The following is a 19,918-nucleotide window of genomic DNA, read 5'->3' on the forward strand; positions in this document are numbered from 1 at the left end:
TTTCACCCAAAACTGGCATACTGGTCCTGCCTTATAAGTCCTTAGTATATGGTACCTAGGTACCCAGGGCATTAGGGTTCCAGGGGATCCCTATGGGCTGCAACATTTCTTTTGCCGCCCATAGGGAGCCCATGCAAAGGCTAATATAGGACTGTCATTGCAGCCTGCATGAAAAGGTGCATGTACCCTTTCACTGCCACTTACACTGCACAAGGTCACGTATAAGTCACCCCTATAGCAGGCCCTTCAGCCCTGAGGGCAGGGGGCAGAGTACCTGTGAATGAGGGCACCACTGCACTAGCAAAGGTGCCCCCACGACCTCGAGGACCATCTTCCCAGACTTCATGAGTGCGGGGACACCATTTTAGGCATGTACTGGATATAGGTCTACCTATATCCAGCAACATATTGGTAACTCCAAACATAGGTATGCTTGGTATCAAACATGTTGGAATCATACCTCAATGCTTTTGGAAGCATTGGTTGTATGATTCCATGGACTCTGTGGGGTCCTTAGAGGACCCCAGTATTGCCATTACAGCCTTCTGAGGTTTTCTAGGCAGCCCCAGCTGCTACCACCTCTCAAACAGGTTTCTGCCCTCCTGTTGCTTGAGCACCTCAAGCCCAGGAAGGCAGAACAAAGGAAATAGGTGTTACAGGCTTGGGAGGGGTAGCCTCCCCAAGCCTCTGGAAATGCTTTGAAGGGCTCAGATGGTGCCCTCCTTGCATAATCCAGTCACCATTAGTTCAGAGACCCCCAGTCCCTGCTCTGGCATGAAACTGGACAAAGGAAAGGGTAGTGACCACTCCCCTGTACATCACCAACCCAGGGGTGGTGCTTAGAGCTCCTCCAGAGGGTCCCTGGGTTTTGCCATCTTGGATTCCAAGTTGGCAGGGCACTCTGGGTGCATCTGTGTGGCCAGTGGCAGCAGGTGACATCAGAGCCCTCCCCTGATACGTGCTTAACTGTTTAGCTGACCAATCCCCTTTTCAGGGCTATTTAGGGTTTTTCAGATTCTGATTGCAAGACTCCGCCAGGAATCCTTTGCATCCTTTACTTCACCTTCTTACCAAAGAAACTGCATCTGGACCCTCCAGAAACTCTACAACTGCAACAAAGAAGCAAAGATGACTTCTGCAACATTGTATCTTTAGCTCCTGCCACCAACTGCAACTGTTTCTCAGTTGTGCATTCTCCGAGGACAGCTTGTCCTCGGCCCGCACCAGAAGAACAAAAGAATCTTCCTTGGAGTGAAGGAGCCACTCCCCTGCTTCCTCAGGCTCCCATCTGCAGCGACGACCAGTGGCGTGGGTCCCCTCTCCTGACGAAGTGCGTGGATGCAGCATCACAGGTGGTGGACTGAAGTGGTCCCGGCAGTCCTGATGTCCTAATGTCCAACTTTGGTGGAGGTAAGAGCTTGCCTCCTCAAGCAAGACAGTACCCCTGTGCACAGCATGTTTTGCAGTTGCCAAGGCTTGTTGGCATCCTTCCACGAAGTTCTTCGAGCACCGTGCAGATTCAGCCCCCAGAACTCCTTCCTGTGACGCACAGCTTTCTGCGTGTTTCTCTGGCGGTGTGGGACCCTTTGTTGTAGTGCTGCATGGGCCTCCTTTTGCACCTTTTTCGCCCATGTGCTGTAGGACTCCTGTGCGCACTGCCTGGTCTGCTGAGGGCTCTCTGAGGTGCTGAGAGCCCCTTCTGACTCCCCCTCCTGGGTAGAGTCTGCCAGGTCCCTCCTGGTCGCGGGCAGCGCCACTTTCCGCTAACCATGAGCTTTGCGTGTGCTAAGGCTTGTTGGCGCAATCCAGCGATGCAAACCAGACTGCAACCATCCATCCAGCATGGGACATCTTCTGCACTAACTAGGAACATGTATCTGTCTTCTTGGGTGAGATACTGACTGTTGTTCTTCACCGGTGCTTCTTCTTTTGCACCTTCATCTGGGTTAGTAGGGTCTCCTGTTCTACCAATTCTCATCAGTGGTTATTGGGCTTAGTCCCCTTCTTCCACATGTCTTCAGGTCCAGGAATCCATTGTTGGTGTCTTGCAGTCTCTTCTGGTTCTTGCAATATCTTCTTTCTTGTGTTCTTGTGTGTTCTAGGAAAGTTACTGTGATTTACTTCTGCTTTTCTGGACTCTGGAATGGGTTCTATTACTTACCTTTGATGTTTTCTAATACTCCCAGTGCCCCTCTACACACTACACTTGCCTAGGTGGGAAACCGACTTTCGCATTCCACTTTCTTAGTATATGGTTTGTGTTCCCCCAGGCCCATTTCTAACTATTGTGATTTTCACTATTTGCACTGTTTTCTAACTGTTTTTACAGCTATTTCTGCATACTAGTGTATATCATTTGTGTATTACTTACCTCCTAACAGAGTATAGTCTCTATGGTATTTTTGGCATTTGTGTCACCAAATTAAAGTACCTTTATTTTTGTAACACTGAGTATTTCTTTCATGTGCGTGAGTACTCTGTGACTACAGTGGTATTGAATGAGCTTTGTATGTCTACTAGTTAGGCCTTGGCTGCTCACCCACACTACCCCTAGAGAGCATGGCTTCTAGACACTGTCTACATTTCACTAATAAGGGATAACTGAACCTGGTATAAGGTGTAAGTACCTCAGGTACCCACTACAAACCAGGCCAGCCTCCTACAGTCACTGCAGATGGGTGCCCCCCCCCCCCCCCAGAGGGGACAGCCTATGCTCTCTGAGGTCAAAAACAATGCCTTCTCTGGCAGGAGGTGTTGTCACCTCGTCCAAACAGGATGGCTGGTAATCAGCATTTTAAGGAAGGAGGATAGGAGGATTTAAAGGCCTCCACCACCTTTGATATGTAACCCTGTCTTCCCCCAAACAATGTTATGGTTAGTAAGAAGTCAGTTATTAAAGTCAAGAGGGTGCTAGAAATGGTCCTTTCCAAAGGGTTATCCCCCAACATTTTGCTTTTCTCCTCCTGTTTTTCTGACCTTTTTGTTGGCCTTAGGACTCTGGGCACTTTACCACTAGTTAATCAGTGCTAAAGTGCATGTGCTCTCTCCCTTAAAACTTGCCATGATTGCTTTACACCTGTTTGGCATATTTAATTTACATGTACGCCCCTCATAAAGTGGGATACCATATACCCAGAGCCTGTAAATTAAATGATACGAGTGCACCTGCAACGCTGATTGCACCACTCACAGAAGTAGCCTTTCAAACTTACTTCAGGCCTGTCACTGCAATGCCTGCGTGCACAGCTTACTGCTAAACTAACTTGGCAATTAAAACTACATGTCAAGGCCTAAACTCCTTTTTCACTACACCTAAGTTACCCCTAAGGTAGGCCCTAGATAGCCCTATGGTCAGGGTGCTGTGTATGTAAAAGGCAGGACATATACTCTTATGTTTTACATGCCCTAGTAGTGACAATCAGCCTATTTTGTTTTGCACTACTGTGAGGGCTGCTCCTCTGATAGGATAGCGTTGGGAATTCCCTTATATAATTTTAAGCTGTCATTTCTGATCTGAAAGGAGTAGCGTGGGCATGTTTGGTATGTTTGTAATGGTACTAAGAAATCCTGCTTACTGGTGTAGGTGGATTTTTCATTACTATTTTAGAAAGTGGGCATTTCTCTGGGTGCTTTGCAGCCTGACTCCATTCCACGTCTTGGGCAGAGTGACAGCTACACTTTTTGTATATTTTCTAGACAGCCACAGCACAGCAGGGGCTAGGTGTGACAAGAGAAACATTGCCATTTATCTGTATACTGATAGTCTTCCTAGGCTGGGAGAGAGAGAGGCGGGGATAGATGTCATTGGGCTGTGTCCCTGCATCACACAATAGGCTGATTTATCCCCTACTGATGTCTGGAGCCAAGGGTGGGTTGAAAGGGGTTGTGTTGCACTGTAAAGGGTCCCTTTAAAGTCACCTCATGAACAAAGACATTTTGGAGTAAAAATACAGGGGCTCTCACCCGATGATTTTAGAACACTTTTGGAACTAGGGCTGAACCTCTGTCAGACGGACTGCTGCTCTGCCCCAAAGAACCCATCTGGACTGCTCTTCTGCTGTTGCCCTGCTAACTGCTGCTGCTGGGTGGCATAAAGGACTGGATTGCTTTTCTGCCTGTTGCCCTGCTGCCAGCTGCTCCCTGACTTTGGCTTCCCTAGGCGTAGATGGAACTACCAGGAGGAACCGCCACTTACTTAGCTGTGCTGGCCTGCCTGCGCCATGCTTTGTACCCCAAGTGTTCTCCAGGGGCTTGCTGACTAGCCCCTGCCCCCCCTCATCAGAGTCTGGGACTGGAGTGATTGCTGTGGGACACCGAGTCTAGCAACTACACTAATTTTTGGTCCAACTGACTACATTCTGATTGGAGTGCATGGAACCCTCTATGTTACCCGGAGCAGCGTGTGCTGTGAATGGAGCACCCCATTACTGCAGATACCTTGAGAAGTGGCAGGGAAACACGTGTTATGTGATGACACGGGGCAGGTTGCATCCCAAAGGCTTGCTCCAGCAAGACCCGCCCCTTGGGCTCTGATCCCACCAAAGGATATCCGGACTGCCGCTCGCGAGCGGCAGTGTTCCAATCTTGATACAGCAAGTTCACTTGCGCACCCAAGCCCTGCCTTGAGTGCCGTAGCAGCACACCTCATCTCCACCCATTCTTGAAGGGCTGCGGGCACAGAGACAGGGATGAGTTGTGTTGGGTAATTCAATGCTCACAGGCAGACACCTCTGATGGCTCCATGTGCCGTGGAACCCAACAAGGTCTCCTAATGGAAACTGACGATCGGCAGGTTCCCTGTTTGGACGCACTCTTAAGGTACTTACTCTGTCTGGGGGCATTGTTTATCCAAGTGGTAGCCCTGTACTAGGCATAGAGGAAGGCAGGGGATTTCCTCAGTGGGTGCTCTCCTAGAATTACTGTATCTTTACTGATATGAGGGCAGGTGATCCCGCAACTGTATTTGCCTTCTAGGATACACATGCTTTAATGCTGTATTTTTTTATTGATATATGTCAGTTGCTTCGCCTAGTATCCAGGACAATAAGTACTTTGTTGATATTTAACTAATATGCATAATAGTGCTAATGTATCTCGTTCTGGGTTCACCTAGTGTGGAGATAGCAAAGGACATTACAGTAATGTTTTATGGTATTTGTAGGGCCAGGTGATGATCAAGGTGTTGTCCTGATGCGTTTCCGGACTCCAGCATTTCTAGTTCACAGGATACAGATCATTCTGATACTGGCATTGCCCTTATACTGAATTCCATTGTAATAAGTGGTACATCTTCACCATGCTTATGCTCTATGATGTTTATGTGTCGCGGGTGTGAGTGTGTTGTGCAAACCTTTTACACATTACCTCTGTTGATAAGGCTCAATGCTCTGCACCAAGCTACCACAGGGTAAGCACAGGTTGGCTTTCATTTGTACTTACAATGACTAGAATGGTGGGTTCTGCCTGACTTAGGTACATACCATAGACACAACATGACAAAAACTGTAGGAAAGTACCCTCTTTTTGGCATGGTTACCCCCACTTTTTGCCTGCTGTCAGTGTGTTTTGACTGTGTTCACTGGGATCCTTCTAACCAGGACCCCAGTGACTGTGCTTTCTACCTCTAAATGTGGCTGTTTGGGACTTCACACCCCAACATTTGGAATACTGGTGTCCCCATATAAGTCCTTAGCATATGGTATCCAGGTACGCAGGGCATTGGGGAACCAGGAATTCCCCATGGGTTGCAGCATGTACTATGGCACCCATGGGAGCCCAAGCAAAATGTATCTGCAGGCCTGCCATTGCAGCCTGCGAGAAAAGGTGCATACACCTTTTCACTACAGGTCACTACAACAGGTCACAATAAATCACCCCTATGGCAGGCCCTCATAGCCCAGAGGGCAGGGTGCAAGTGCCTGTGTGTGAGGGCACCACTACAAGAGCAGAGGTGCCCCCACGAACTCCAGCACCTTTCTCCTCCACTTCGTGAATGCAGGGAAGCCATTTTACCCATGTAGTATAGGTCACTACCTATGTCCAGTTACATAAGGGTAACTCCGACCCTGGCAAGTTTGGCATCAAATAGGTCGGAATCATACCCCAATACTGTTGCCAGCATTGGTTGTATGATTCCATTCACTTTGGGGCTTCTTAAAGGACCCCCAGCTTTGCTCGTACCAGTTTGCAGGGATTTCCGGGCAGCCCATGCAGCGGCCATCCTACAGACAGGTTTTTGCCCTCCTGCTGCTTGACCAGCTCAAGCCCAGGAAGGCAGAACAAAGGATTTCCTTTGGGAGTGGGGGGGGGGTTAAAACCCTCTCCCTTTGGAAATAGGTGTTACATGGCTTGGGAGGTGTAACCTCCCCAAGCCACTGGTGTCCTTTGAAGGCCACATTTGGTGCCCTCTTTGCAGAAACAGGTTTGCACCAGTCCAGGGACCTCCGGTCCCTGCTCTGGCATGAAACTGGACAATGGAATGTGGAGTTACCACTCCCCTGCCCATCACCACCCCAGGGGTGGTGCCCAGAGGTCCTCCAGGTGGCATCTTGATTCTGCCATCTTGAATCCAAGGTGGGCGAGGCCTCTGGGAGCATCCGAGTGGCCAGGTCAGGCAGGTGACGTCACAGCCCCCTCATGATAGGTGGTCACCTTGTTAGGTGACTAATCTCCCTTCCAGGTCTATTAACGGTCTCCCTCCTGGGTGGGGCCTCAGATTTGATGTGCAAGATTCCAGCAGGATTCTTCTGCAACTTTTACTTCAACTTCTGGTCACTGGAACTGCAACTGGACCTTCTAGAAACCGACAATCTGCATCTACAGCGACAACTCTGCTTGCAACATTGTTTCCACTGCTCCTTCCAGCAACTGCAACATATATCCATCTGTGCATCTTCTGAGGGCAACACATCTTCAGTCTGTATGAGAAGCAAGAATGAATCTCTCTTGGAGTGAAGGAGTCAACCCCATGCTTTTGCAGGCACCAACTGCAACGACAACCGGCTGCATGGATCTCCTCTCATCCAGAGCTGCGTGGATCCTGCATCATGGGTGGTGGTCTGGAGTGGTCCCCTTGGTCCTCTCTACCAGCTGTCCAACTTCAGAGAAGGTAAACCCTTGCCTCTCCACGCAGGGCAGTAGCCCCGTGCACCGCGACTCTTGCAGCTACCAAGGCTTCTCGGCATCTCCTCCAAGGGATCTTCAGGCTCCACGTAGACCCAGCCCCAGCACCCTTCCCTGCAACGTTCAGTCCTCTGCGGGCTTCTCCAGCGACGTGGGACACCTTTTTAGGTGTGCTGCGTGGGCCTGACCTTGACTTCTTTGCTTGCTGCCTGTGTGTCTCATGTGGGGGCTGCCTCCTCTTCCTGTGACTGTCCTCACTGCTGATAGTCACCCGGGACTCCCCTCCAGAGTCCTCCTGAACCTCGCTGGTCCCCGGCAGCTCAGCATTTCTTCTTCTATGACATTTGCCTTAGCCAAGGCTTGTTGGTGGTTTTTCCACTCCATTGACCGACTGCAATCCTTGTTCTGGCGTGTGACGTCAACTGCATCACTTCAAGAACTCCTTGGCTGCTCAAGTGCTGCACTGCTGACTGTCTTTGTCCACCATCGACCTGGTCCTGCATCCACAGATGGGTGGGTAGTGCATATAACGTAAACTGGACTCGGTCCCTTTCCTTTACAGGTCTTCCTCTACCAGGATCCACCTTTGGTTTCTTGTAGTCTTATCTGAGTCTTGCATTATCCTCCTCTGAAGTCTTTTCTGTGGGTTTGGGGAAAACAAGGTAATTAACTCTCTTCTGGTCGCTTGGGTGCACTCTGCTACTTACCTCTTGGGGTTTCTAGTTCTTCCAGCTCCCCTCTATCGATTCCACTTCCTTGTGTTGGGGCCCAACTTTCGTATTCCGCTTTCTTAGTATATGGCTTGGTCCCCCCCAGGGCCTTCAGTACTAACTACAGCTTTCACTGTTTTCTAGTGCTTTTTATGCTAATTCCTGACTCCTAATGTGTATATAATAGTGTATTTACTTACCTCCAGTTGGGGTATTGTCTATACAGTATTTTGGTATTTGTGTTACCATAACAAACTATCTTTATTTTTGTAGCACTGTGTGGTTCTTTCATGTGTGTAAGTGCTGTGTGACTACAGAGGTATTGCATAAGCTTTGAATGTCTCCTAGATAAGTCTTGGCTGCTCATCCACAGCTACCTAGACACTGACTACACCTCACTAATAGGGGATACCTGGACCTGGGAAGGAGTGGTATTCGCAGAAAGGTATACAAAATACCAGAGCTCCTCCCAAGATGAAAAGCATCACCTAGTGGGAGTTGCCTTGAATACTGCAGCGTGAACAACTGGTGACTTGGCATGCTCTTGGCAGTGGTGAACACATCTAACCAAGGCTCTCCCCCATGCAGAAAGAAACCTTGCAGCACCTCAGGATGAAAACACTATTTGAGATCCCCTAGGCATCTGTGGCCGAGTTTGTCCACTCTAGCATTCATTGATCCAGCCAGGTGTTGAACCACCAAGGATATGTCCTAATGTTACAGTCATGTCCAGGGACACCAGGCCTTTTGACAAAGGGTCTCTGCCCACCTCACCCTGTCTGTTGAAATACCACATGGCAGTGGTGTTGTCCATGAACACATGCACCAGTCTTCCCTTGATGGAAGGGAGAAAAGCTTACAGTGTCAAGTGAAGTGCCCGGAGCTCCAATAGGTTGATGTGGAGATCAAACTCCACCAGAGACAGATAGGCCTCTGATTTCACCCTCTCCCTGGTGGCCTCCACAGCCCAGGAGTGATGCATCTGTCTCTACAATCAGCACCGGTTGGGGAAGGGGTCTGCCACTGACCTAATCGAGGGTCCTTAGCCACCACTGCAGATGTTTTGCGATTCCCTCCAAGATCTGAACCACGCAGAAGAGATTTCCATGATGCTATGCCCACAGGGACCTTAGGTCCCACTGCAGAGCCCCCAAATGCCATCGGCATGAGTAATAAGCAGGATGCAGGAGGCCATGACGTCCAACAGCCTGAGAGTCAGTCTTGCTGAAATCCAGGATAGAGGCTTAAACATCAGAATCAAAGCCTGAATAACTTGGACTTGCCGCTTGGTAGGATAGGCTCGAAACTCCATTGTGCTGAGAACTGCTCAGATGAAAAGGAGCATCTGAGAGGGAGTCAGGTGTGACTTCAGCATGTTTATAGTGAACCCCAGTAGAGGGGCCGGTGTGCTGTAGACTGAAGCTGGGAGACAACTACCTGGGTCAAGCCTGCCTTAACCAGCTAGTCATCCAGGTAGGGGAAGCGTGGAACCCGCGACCTCCGCAGATGAGCTGCAGCCACTATCATCACTTTTGTGAACACCCAAAGGGCACTGTTAAGGCCAAAAGGGAGCACCACAAACTGAACGTGCTCCTCATCTACAGTGAACCAAAGGTAATGTCTGTGGGCAGGCAGAACAGGGAAGTGGAAATATACGTCCTGCACACCCAATGCTACTGAGTCGAGAACAGACAGGACTTGGGCGAGTATGAGCATTATGAAGTTTTCTTTCCACAAGAAGAGGTTGAGAAGAAGCAGATCTAGGATTGGACAAAGTCCTCTGTTCTTTGGCACCGGAAAGTAGTTGTAATATTAACCACTACCTACATCTGATGCAGGCACCCTTTCTATAGCTCTCTTGGCCAAGAGACCCTCCACTTCTTGATAAAGAAAAAAGAGAGAGAGATGGTCCTCCGTTAGTCGATCGTAAGTAGATGGCATGGGTGGTGGGGTAGTCACAAAGGGGAGGGAATATACCGTTTGGATGATCTGAAGAACCCAGTGGTCTGATGCCACTGACTTCCAGTGGGACAGGTGATGGCTTGTCCTGCTTCCCACTGGATGTCAATGGTGGCCGGAGGGCAAACTAAAGAGGCTTGAAGGCAACGGGTACCAGGGGAGTGGTGGACTGACTTGACCGCCGGCCACCTCTCCCATGCTGTCTGTGGAACCCACGTCATCGGCCACAAAAAAGCTGTAAATCTTTTCAGCCGTGGTGTCTGGAATAGTAAACACACCATTGGAAACCCCTTCCATGGCCTCGAAAGGGGCAGAAGGCAGTGTGAGTTTAGCGAGAGGCGAAAGACAAGCCCAAGGAGCTGGCCGCAGCTCTGTTGTCCTTAAAGCACTCCAGCGCTGAATATGACTTCTCTCCAAATAGGCCATAGCCATCGAAGGGCATGTCCATAAGGGTAGACAGGGCATTCCCTGAAAAAAACAGTTGTTTTCAGCCCTGCGTAGCTCTGCAAGGCCACTGACGAGGAAATTGCTCTGCCCAGCGAGTAATCGAGTTCAGACCACACTTTATGCTCAACTTTGCTGTGTCTCGCCTATCAGCAATAGCCTTGGTTAGTATGGCTCAGGTCTCCTCCAAGAACATAGGCACCACATGCACAACCGAGTCTCATATTGTATGGGAATCATGGCCCAAAAGCACAAGGTGTTCACCGACTACAGTGCTAGGCTGTCGGAAGAGAACATTCTCTTGGCAAAGGTGTCCAGCCTTTTGAATTCCATATCTGTTCGAGTGACAGAGACTTTGCTGGGGTAAATTTTGGACATGGAGGTTTGGATCACCAAGCTCTGCAGGGTGGGGTGCTGGGTTAGGAAACAGGGATACCCAAGGGCGGGACAATGATGGCGAGCAATCATCCTATGCACAGGCGTCCCTATGCCGGGCTTGGGCCAGGCTATAAGTAGGTCATCTCTCTGTCTGTGATGGGGAGAATGGTTTCAGTAGGGGAGACGCCTTGCTGAAGCACCTCTACCAAGACATTCATCTTGACTGCCACTGTAGGCAACTGAGGCAAAATCTCAACTGTCCTACGCTGTCTTGCACACCACCATCACAAAAGAAGCCCCCTCCTCTATAGCCACAGTATGAGAAGACACAAGGCCAGTATCAGGTGAAGTGTCCAACTCACTGGCCTCTGCCATTTCCTCATACCAGTTGTCCTGTTCCTGTTCTTCTTCAAGGAACTGGTAACCATAAGGGTCCGTAGATCACTCCCATTTGCCTCCCTCCCCAAGCTCTCTAGTAAATAAGCCACTGGCTCCAATTTGGGAAGCATGGACCTGGTCAGCACCGAAGTCATCATTGGTCGATGCCGCTCTGTGTTGTAGACAAGAAAATCAATGGGGTGGAGCTGCCTAAGGGCATTTGCAGAGCCGGTGGTGTCGGCACTGGAGTAGGCATTGAGGAAGATCTTGACTCGCCAAAGGTTCTGCTCTGGATCCAGCAAAGGATCAATTGGGCCTGACTGGTGCAGAAGTGAATCCGATGGTGTGGATCCAGTAGGGGCCTCTCCCACACCCATGGGGCCCGAAGACACTCCGCAGGGGCCGAGCGGTTCAAATATGATGTGCATAGCCTCGTAAACCTCTTTTAGCTGGGCAGGGGGTGCTCCGCCTCTGGAAAAATTGGGGAAAAGCAGAGAGGAACCGGATTCAGGTGGCACCAACTTACAGGGCCTGGAATGCAGATGCGCCTTTATCTCGTCAGAAGGCTTCAACAGATGTGATGAGGTCCAAGATCGCATCAACTTCTTGTCATTCTTGGGACTTACCTGATTTCCCCAACAATTTTTTATGTGACAAAGACTGTTGGGTTGGGATCCGCAAATGATCCCACTACCTCCTGTGTGAATGGGACCTCGAGTGATGCAGAGTCAACCTGCGTCAGCAGGGGGGGAGCTGGAGGGATCACTTCCTCAGCCCCTTGAAATGCATGCGTGGCAGTCCTCGCAGGCCTTGGAGTCATGGCCTGGCTCCCAGCACCACAAACACACCAAGTGGGGATCTGTCATCAACATCTGCCTTGCTGGTTTCTTAGGTGACATATCAACACCCCAGGAGAGATGTAGAAAAAGTTTAACAAAAAGTTGCAAAAAGCCAGCAAAAAGTCACTGAGCGGTAGCTCAGACCAGATCAGCGCTATCTGGCGTGGAAAGGAAAGAAATGATGTCAGAGAGCCGAGATAGCACCTATAAATGTACGACACATGCCACTTCCGGCGTGGGCAACACCACGGAGTTGAAGGATGCCACCTACTGGCACGCAGTGCTACTGCTCAAAAACATTTCTGGATTCAGTCTGACAGTTGGGAATAATTATAAGGTAAGGACTCTTAGATATTTATTTTATATTGTTCTACATTTAAAACAAATACGTGCAATTCTCTAAACTTTACAGTAGGGAGGTATGCACCCTGCTTAAGGAAATCTCCTCCAAGTGTGTGTAACATCAAATACAGCTGTAAAGCCACTACTAGTGCTAACTTTATAGACTCCAGCTCCTATCTCAGGAACTAGGGACACGCAAGTCTACAGTTTTGAGTAACTTTACAATCATAAATGGCGAACAGACAAAAGTAGTAAAGTTACTCGAAAGTGTAAGAGTTTTGTAGCAAATCTAAATTTGTAAATTTACCTTTGTGGATAGGCATCCTATGTCTAGATATGATAGCCACTTCTTCAATAAAAGTGTTAGGGAAAAGATAGAGCACAAGACTTGGAAGGGTCTGTAATTTACAGAGGGAAATAGGCAGAATGGATGCCTGATGGTCTATAAATTTATGTACTTTTAGTTACCATGTCAATGTGACTGTCATGCTGAAAACATATCCTCTAAATAGTATCCTAAAACTAACATGATTTAAAGCAGTTTGGACAATCGTGAAACACTTCTAATGGCATGCAAAACATTTATCTGAATGGTGACTGTGGGGTACTGACATATCAAAAAAATCTTAAAGGCATCAATTAAAAACAGAGAACACTTCCCCTCCACTGTTTGGGAGCTGACCTGGATGCAGATTAGATTGTACATGCTTAAATCACACCGTTTTTATTTAGTACGAGAGAAAACAATTAGTAGGGCCCAGAGGGTCAAAGTGGCTTTATCCTTCCCATTTCGGATGCTAAACGAGAGATATTGCAAGACAAAAAAAGCAAAGCTCTTACATCTCCCCACTGGTAGAACAGCTTGGCCGCATTCCACTGCAGCTTCTGATTCCGTTTGTTCCCCACAATCGGAGAACGCCCCCTTGAGAGGCCTTTCTTGGCGATGTTCACATGGTGGCCCTTCATCCACTCTGGCCAATTTCCGCGGTTGCAACGGTGCACAAAACGGGCACATTCCAGAAACAAAGCTGCTCTTGCTACCACTGGTGCTTCCTATATACAATATGGATAAAAATACAACAGTATCATGTTTCAGATGTTAAGAGTTGGTGTCTTTTCTTGAAAATACATTGTCAATATTATTTGCAAATGAACATCAATATTACCCCAAATCCTCCTGGAAAGATATCAACATATATTAATATTACAGAGGGAAGGAGAACACTCTTTAATCATTAATCTATAGCCACTGTTTAACACTGTGATACTGTGATATTGTGAAAGCGTCTTCAGCCTTGGCCTGACCACCTTTTTTTACTTTTGGCTCCATTGGTACATGCTTTATCAGACAGGTTGCATAAAAGCACTTTTGTGAGCAAACAAGTGATCAATTACATTCTCATTAAAGCATTTACCTCATTAAAAACTCAATTTTGTTCATCAATTGGTGCCGCTAGACAACTTAATTTGGGGAAATACAAAGTAGGAGAGTTGTAGACTATGGGGGTTATTCTAACTTTGGAGGAGGTGTTAATCCGTCCCAAAAGTGACGGAAAAGTGACGGATTTACCACCAGCCGAATTACGAGTCCATTATATCCTATGGAACTCGTAATACGGCTGGTGGTATATCCGTCACTTTACGGTCACTTTTGGGACGGATTAACACTCCTCCAAAGTTAGAATAACCCCCTATGTTCCCTGTTTGAACACAATTTTTACTCCAACCATATGTCTGGGTTCTACTAATGCTTCAATACTAAATGATAATGAATCACAGCAAAATTATCTTCATGTCACATTCAATATTTTTATTCACTGTTCTTTTCTCAAATGAGATAAGTATTTTGCGTTTTGCTTGCAAAATGAATGTCAATGGCATTCAAGGTGCGTGATTTACCAAAGTAAACTTACACTTTTGTGTAAGTTTACTATATTTTTGGCATTCACAAACTGCAAGTTTAATTCCACTAATAGTAATTTTACGAATGCCGAGAATCTGCGCATAAAAAGATAGGACAGGGAATATAAGATGAGAAATAGGGAGATAAAAGTAAAAGAACCTGACACTATTGCCTTAATACTTAATGAAATTACTAGTAAAAACTAGATACCAGACTTTCTTGAGTTATGTAAATTGGACAGTGAATGGCCTTTCTGAGAGCAACTTAAAATCTGGTGTTCTACTCTTAAATGAGTCCTTTTACATTCTCTTACTTTCTATACCAGTGCTAGGACGCTCCTTGGAGTAGCTGCGTGCTTTAGAAATTGCAGCATTCATTCATTCATCCTTGCAGTCTCATTCAACTTCCCTATGAGTTGCTTAAATATGATCCAGATGAAACATGTTTACAGGTCAACAGATGACAACTGAAGAACTGCAGTAATCAAACTCACAAATTTGTTACTTTGTTACTCATCTACTGGATTGTGTGGCCTTTCAAAAAGAAAAGATTTAATAACATGCTTTAAAAGCATGAATTAAAATAGGTATAGGGAAAGATAGATGAAGGAGCCTTAACAAAATTCAACTACCTAGGCAGAAAGTTCGTCGGCCAAATACTTATATTAAAGGTAGGCAAAGAGCTTGTGAGGTTATAGATTCTCATCTGTGTGGGAAAATAATGATGGGACTGGCATGTTTTTTATCATGACGACCTCTAGATCTAGAATTTGAAACTCCTTGCTGCTTAAAACCAGAGTCTGACATTAAAGGATGCTCTGGATATATACTGAGAGTATCACAGGATAATGATCATTTGTCGGTAATGTAAGACACCTAATGAACAACGTTTCTATTTTTTATCTCTCCAACCTTATATTGAATATGGCCTATCAAAAATAGATTAGCATTTTTATACTCCTTTAGCAATCCTTTAAGTGCTTGCATGTGGGTGTCTCAGAAGGCAAAACCATCTTTTCAAAAGATACTTATTTTGGCTCACCTTGTATGGATGAAACTGCACTGTGACCAGAAAGGCTGCAGATGTTAATTTGCAAGACATTTCGTGAGATTAACCAAAGAATAGCTACCACACAGAAGGTCCACACTATAGCTGATGTCTTGCATTCACTCTGTAGTTCCATAACAATAATTGTCAGGAACGAACTACTCCTCTGGTACTCTGGAAATTAACAGCCTTAGAGGTCAACTCATTTCGTGCAGTATGTTCTAACTCATGCATTACTTCAACAAATTGCTAGTCCAGAACATGCCATCACTAATTAATTTTAAAATAAATTAAACATCTATGGGCACTCTTGCACTGTCCTCTGTCCTGTGAATACAGTCTCAATTACAACAGGTCGATGATAGCACGAACAAACAAGTCACTTACATTCGGTAATGCCTTATCTGGTAGAGATATAGGGGGTTATTCTAACTTTGGAGGAGTGTTAATCCGTCCCAAAAGTGACGGTAAAGTGACGGATATACCACCAGCCGTATTACGAGTTCCATAGGATATAATGGACTCGTAATACGGCTGGTGGTAAATCCGTCACTTTTCCGTCACTTTTGGGACGGATTAACACCTCCTCCAAAGTTAGAATAACCCCCATAGTCTAGTTGCAGATTCCTTTCCTTAGAATCCCCCAAGCGTCAGTCTGGATCCAGGGATTTTCCTCGAACATTACCTTTGCGTGCCATCAGGTTGCTTCGTCGACTCTACGTCCGTTTTCAGCATCGTGCGTGCCAGATGTGATGTCCTGGGACCCATATAGGCGCCACCCTGACGCACTGATGTCAGTTTCTTTTCACTACTTGCTATGCCAGGAGCGCAGAGCCATGAAGAACACTGACCACTGGTGCGTCAAAACTAGGGCCCTAAAAATCAGTTGGCAGAGTGGGGAAGATGGGTGGGTTGGTAAGGAATCGGATTCTGCAACTAGAATATGTTTCTACAGGATAAGAAGTTACCAAAGATAAGTCACTTGTTCATATGATAGAGACTTCTAGCTGCAAATTCCTTACCTTAGAATTCCCCCAAGTGTCAGTCTGGATCAAGAGACTTTTCTCGAGCAGTACCCCTCCCTGCATGCCGTCAGGTAGTGTCGGTCAACTCTGCGTCCGTCGTCAGCTTCAAGGCGTTACCAAAGGTTAGTAACTTATTCATCTGATAGACTTCTAGTTGCAGATTCCTTACCTTAGAATAGATACCCAAGCAATAGCATCCCCAGAGGTGGGTCTGTGAACCAAGATCATACTAGGAAGTCCTGCAGGACCGAATGGGGAAAGTACCTGTCCCTTCAGACCTGACTGTCCAGGCAGTAGTGTTTAGTGAACGTGTGCAATGAAGCCCACTTTGCTGCCTGACAGATATCCAGGACTGGAACTTGTGTGCTAACAAAGTGGTCGTAGCTGTATCTATGGTAGAGTGAGGGCGCAAACCCTCTAGGGGTTGCTTTTTAGCCAATGTATAGCACATTTTAATGCAGAGAACAACCCATCTATAGATGGTCATCTTCTGCACTGCCCAACCTTTCTTTACACCCACATACCCAACAAAATGTTGGCATCCACCTTGGACTCAAGGTAGAACGCCAACACTCTTTTTGGGTCCAAGCTGTGGAGTCTCTTCTTTTCCTTAGAAGGATGAGGGGGTGTGCACAAAAAGTAGACAAGATGATGCATTGGCCTACATGAAAGGGTGTGACCACTTTTGTCAAAAATGAAGCCCTGGTGCAAAGCACACTTTGTCAGGATAAATGGAAAGGTAAGGTGGCTTAGATGACAGTGCCGGCAGCTCACTCACCCTGTGGGCAGATGTACTAGCCACAAGGAAGGCTGTTTCAAATGTCAGAAGCCTGAGAGGACAATTATGGAGTGCCTCAAAAGGAGCCCACATTAAGAAAGTAAGAACCTAATTCAAATCAAATTGGGTCATTATGAATGGTGATGGAGGAAATATATGGGTAAGACCCTTAAGGAACCTACTGAATATAAGAGACTTACACCAAGATGGTTGGTCATGTAATCTCAGAAATGCAGAGATAGCTGACAAATAACCTTTGAGGGTGCCCAAATCAGGGCCCTGCTGTGCAAAGGAAAGTATATAGAGCAGTGGTTCCCAACCTGTGGGCCGGGGACCCCTGGGGGTCCGCGAAGCCTTGTCAGGGGGTCCGCGGCAGCTTAAAAAATGTAATAATATTAGGTCCCAGCTATCAGTATTAACTAAGTGGGGGTCCCCCAATTCCAATAATGATTCAGTGGGGGTCCCCGGGCTCCAGTATTGATAAAATGGGGGTCCACGGAAGTGAAAAGGTTGGGAACCACTGATAAAGAGGATGTCCTCGGAAAGAGGGGCAAAGAGGGGGTCAACAGACTTGTCTGTGCACCATTCCACAAATTTATCCGTTCAACAGGCATATACTGTTTTGGCTGAGGGGTGCCTGGCTGCCAAGATAATGTTATAGACTTTGGATAGAAGGTCAAAAGCTGACAACTGCTGTTGCTCAATCTCCACGCAAGACGGCAGTGACTGGGCAGGTTCTGGTGGAAAACCCTCCCCTGCTGCTGCGACAGATGATCCTCCTAAAGGAGCAGTCTGATCAGAGGATCAATGGCAATGCTCAATAGTTCAGGAATCCAGACTCTCTGTGCCCATTCCGGAGCCACAAGGATTACATGGGCCCAGTTGTTCTTGATCTTCTTGAAAACTCTGGGCAGAAGTGGAACTGTGGAATGGCGTACAGGAAGTCTGAGCTCCACTCGAGATGAAAAGCATCGCCAGATGACTGCCACCTTGGAAACTCAAACGTGCAAAACTGCTGACATTGCACATTCTCTACGGAGGCGAACAGATCTAACCAAGACTCTTCCCACTGCTAAAAGAGACCTTGTGCCATCTCCTGTTGGAGACATCATTTGTGATTGACCAGGCATTGTAGGCTCAGTTCGTCTGCCCTGGTGTTCAGAGAACCCACCAGGTGTTGAAACACCAGGGAAATGCCCTAATGTTCCAGCCATGTCGAGGTGCAAAGCCTTCTGAGAAAGGGTCCACAACCCTACCCTGCCCTGTCTGTTGCAGTACCACATGGCGGTGGTGTTGTCTGAGAACACCTGCAGAACATTCCCTTTCAGAGAGGGAAGGAATGCTTACAATGCCAGTCTGATCGACCTGAGCTCCAAAAGACTGATGTGAAGCCCGGACTCTGCCTCTGATCTCCACCTCTCCCATGTGGCCACCCCATCCCAAGAGTGACACATCTATCATTACTGTCAGATCTGGTTCGGGAAGGGAGAGGGACCTGCTTCTGACCCAATCACGGTTCAAAAGCCACCACTGCAGATCTTGTGCAGTTCCTTCGAGATATGGACTTTGTCAAAGAGATTGCACTGATGCTGCACTAACTAGAACTTCAGGTCCCACTGCCGAGCCTGCATATGCTATTTAACATGTGTTACTAGCAAGATGCAGGAGGCCATGAAGCCCAGCAGCCTCAGAGTCATTCTCACCGAAATCCAGGGTAGAGGCTGAAACATCGGTATTATAGCCTGAATATCCTGGACTCGCTGCTCGGGAGGATAAGCTTGGAATTGCACTGTGCCCAGAATAGCTCTGATGAAAGGGAGCATCTGAGAGGGAGTCAATTGTGGCTTCTGCACATTTATAGTGAACCCCAGCAAATGCAGGAGGTCCGCCGTAATCTGGGGGTGGGAGTCAACAGCCTGGGGCGATCCCACCTTGAACAGCCAGTCATCGAGGTAGGGGAAGACAAACCCCTGACTTGTGCAGATAAGCTGCGGCCACCGCCATCACCTTGGTGAGCACCTGAGGGGCGCTTATAAGGCAAAAGAGGTGCATGTTGAACTGAAAATGCCTATGGCCTACCGTGAACAGCAAGTAAAGTCAGGGAAGAATATGGAAATAGGCGTCCTGCAAGTCCAACGCTACCATCTAGTCTCCTGGGTCCAGGGCAGGTTTCGAGGCTGCTTTTGGGGCTTGGGGATTCAGGGAGTACTGGTTAGACCACTGGGTCTCTGATCAACTAGGATGTTGGATCCCATGTCTCGGGCCACACAAAGACTCAGCAGCATGCACAGCATGGTGGCTGGAGGGGAACAGACATGGTTGTCACCCCTTCCTCCATAACCATGAAAGGGGCAAAAAGCAGACTGAGAGGGGCGAGGGGCAGCTGCAAAGCCTAAGGACCTGGCCATAGCCCAGGACTCCTTAAAGCGCTCAAGTGCCTAGTCAGCTTTGTCTTCGAAGAGACAGGTGCCATCAAAGGGCATGCCCATAAGTGTGGATTGGACATCTCTCAAAAAGCCAGTCGTCCTCATCCAGGCCACTGTCGATGTAACCGATCTGCCTAGGGAATCAGTCATATCCAGCCCACATCATATTGTGAACTTCGATGAGTTTCTCCCATCAGCAACAGCTTGGGAGAGAATGGCCCGGGCCTCCTCCGGGATCTGTTGCAGCCCCTCTGCAACCATTTCCCATTAAGTATGAGTGTAAAAGCCCAAATTGCAAGCAGTGTTCACAGACCGCAAAGCCCAGCTGGAGGAAGAAACCATCTTCTTCCCAAGTTGATCCAGCCCCTTATCTGGGGGTGCAGAAGCGAATATTCCGGGGGACGTGGAGGCTTGGATAATCAAGCTCTCAGGGGTCGGTGTTGCGTTAGGGACACTGGGTAATTTGGAGTGGGTCTATGGCGGCAGTCCAGATCACAGGAGCCCCTGTGCTGGGTTTGGACCACATCCCCAGCAGGACTTCAGTGAGGGCTTCACTAAAGGTCAAAA

General features: G+C 47.7%; 1 protein-coding gene across 1 annotated transcript in view; it reads right to left on the reverse strand.

Moving 5' to 3' along the window:
• UNC80 (unc-80 homolog, NALCN channel complex subunit) overlaps window positions 1-19,918 on the reverse strand; it is a 2,774,722-nt gene that overhangs the window by 1,761,577 nt on the left and 993,227 nt on the right. Inside the window, exon 22 of the mRNA XM_069225668.1 lies at window positions 13,013-13,225. Within this exon, the coding sequence (XP_069081769.1) occupies window positions 13,013-13,225 (213 nt within the window). The remainder of the gene's footprint in view (window positions 1-13,012; window positions 13,226-19,918) is intronic.

Source organism: Pleurodeles waltl, chromosome 3_1, assembly GCF_031143425.1.
Source record: "Pleurodeles waltl isolate 20211129_DDA chromosome 3_1, aPleWal1.hap1.20221129, whole genome shotgun sequence".
Taxonomy (NCBI): domain Eukaryota; kingdom Metazoa; phylum Chordata; class Amphibia; order Caudata; family Salamandridae; genus Pleurodeles; species Pleurodeles waltl.